Here is a 2098-nt window from a genome sequence, read left to right as displayed (position 1 = left end):
ACACACGTACATACGCGCGCGCGCGTATGTAAGAAACACAAAGAACATTAGCTCAGTCACATCCAATGAAAATGTACACCTCATTCTATTGGAAATATTCGGCAAATTTATGCCTGCAAATTTATGCTGGCAAATTAATCGGTACGATCCGGTACGGTAAGGTACGGTCATCAAAACGGTACGATAAACCGCTGACGTCAAAATCCATTTTCTACGTTTAATTCAAATTGCTGCTGATGTTGATAAAAAAAAACACCTGTCTATGAAGATGCGGTACGCCTCGTCATGATCTAGTCGATATTTTCCTGAAAACATGGCGGCCAGCAACGAATCCGGATAGCGTCGAAGAGTGCATAACCGTGTCGTGTACAGTTTGCCACCGACGTTCAGATCCACTACACTTGGCAGCTAGCGATGTCAATAAAAGAACGAACGTTTTTTTTAAATGCCTGCCATTTTTCCTTGTATTACGGTATAATCATGGTAGCTTGTATGCACAAATCATCTTCCTACATTGGATTTTATTATTTTAATCAATAATTACTTTAAAATATAATAGCCTCGATACATTACAGACAAACGCACACTAGACCCTCTCTATAATCACTACGCAAACCCAATCATGAATTTAATTAAAAAGAACAATAATGATAATTTTCCCATTCCGCCAGCAGACAAGTAGGAGCATCACCCGCTGTAGAATGGTCGCATTACGCTTCGACATACCTTCTGCTTGTTGAGATCGTCGGATTTGTTTTTCATGTTTCCGGATAAGTATCGTGGCGTCACAGCTTGGAAGAAATAATTGTAAGGATCGGCGCACGGTCGGAAGTACGCGCGAATGAATGAATGTATGTAATTATGTATGTATAAGAACCTATTTATAAGAAAACGCGCTAAGTAAAGTGAGTCGTGCGTACTGCTAAGTAAGCGTTACGGGTTTGTTTATCTGCTTAGGAAGGTTCTATGAACTATCGAGGCGCGCATATCAACAGCAAACTTCAACCTGTCACTCCATTTAGAGTACGACCATGTTAGACTGCCACCTATGCCTACCAGCTTTTTGTACGATGTTGATACCTTAGTGTATGGTTTGTAAGATTGACACGCTTCTTGTCTACAGTGCTTAGTTGACCATAGAACATTGATCTTTGTTCTACGCGTGGCACCACACCGATGGCGCAGTTAGAAACGTGTAAATATTCCAGATACATATCGCCTCATCTGTCGTACGAAATGTACGTAATTGTTTAGGTTGGCCTAAGTACTACTTGCATATAGGGGGAGGATGTTAGGGATATAACCATGTTGATTAGTATTGATTGATTAATTGATTGATTAATTGATTGATTGATTGATTATTGATTGATTGATTAATTGATTAACCATTGTTGATTAATATTTACCCCGTACAGACTACAAAATTTATTCCACATTAAACTAGTCCGGGTGAGTTGTGTCAATAGAATCGAGAATAACCAGTTTGCGGTATACAATCATGGCTTAACACATCGGTGTAGTATTTCGCAAACTATTTTTTTTGGCGCGCGTCTTTTTAAGTCTAACGACTAGGGCCATAACCCGGGAAACCCTTCCGGCGCCAACGTTGTTGTATGCAAATCATTAACAAGTCGCTGGGCTCAAAAAATAAGAAGGTGCGTCTACAAATAAAGCTAATCTCAAAAATTTGTAAGTGGACTCCTACATCCCATGTAAACTCTTCACAAGCTAGAGAATATATATGTATGTATGTGTGCCTGCGTGCGTGCGTGCGTGCGTGCATGCGTGCATGCGTGCGTGTGCCCGCGCGCATGTGTGTGTGTGTGTGTGTGTGTGTACGCGTACGTGCGAGCGTAAGTACGCGCGTGCGTGCGTGCGTGCGGGCGTGCGTGCGGGCGCGCGTATGCTTCAGTCGGTTGTTCGTTCATTCAATCTAGCTGTTGCGGGTTATTGATCGCAGTTCGCTTTCTCTCTCACTTCCTCCCTCCCTCCCTCTATCCCCCCCCCTCTGTCTCTGTCTCTTTTTCTCTTTCTCTCTCTTTCTCTCTCTCTCTCTCTCTCTCTCTTTCTTTCTCTCTCTCGCGCGCGCTCTCCCTCT

General features: G+C 42.7%; 1 protein-coding gene across 1 annotated transcript in view; it reads right to left on the bottom strand.

The window, feature by feature from the left end:
* LOC106810619 (BTB/POZ domain-containing protein KCTD7-like) overlaps positions 1 to 820 on the bottom strand; it is a 3600-nt gene extending 2780 nt beyond the window's left edge. The window contains exons 1-2 of the mRNA XM_014814045.1: positions 727 to 820; positions 257 to 408 (exon numbers count right to left, since the gene is read on the bottom strand). Of these exons, the coding sequence (XP_014669531.1) occupies positions 257 to 408; positions 727 to 762 (188 nt within the window). The 5' untranslated portion in view covers positions 763 to 820. The remainder of the gene's footprint in view (positions 1 to 256; positions 409 to 726) is intronic.
* Between the last annotated feature and the right edge of the window lie 1278 nt (positions 821 to 2098).

Source organism: Priapulus caudatus, unplaced genomic scaffold, assembly GCF_000485595.1.
Source record: "Priapulus caudatus unplaced genomic scaffold, Priapulus_caudatus-5.0.1 Scaffold17, whole genome shotgun sequence".
In the NCBI taxonomy this organism is placed as follows: Eukaryota; Metazoa; Priapulida; class Priapulimorpha; order Priapulimorphida; family Priapulidae; genus Priapulus; species Priapulus caudatus.
The sequence above is the reverse complement of the archived record's forward strand: the minus strand, read 5'-3'. Positions and strand labels throughout refer to the sequence as shown.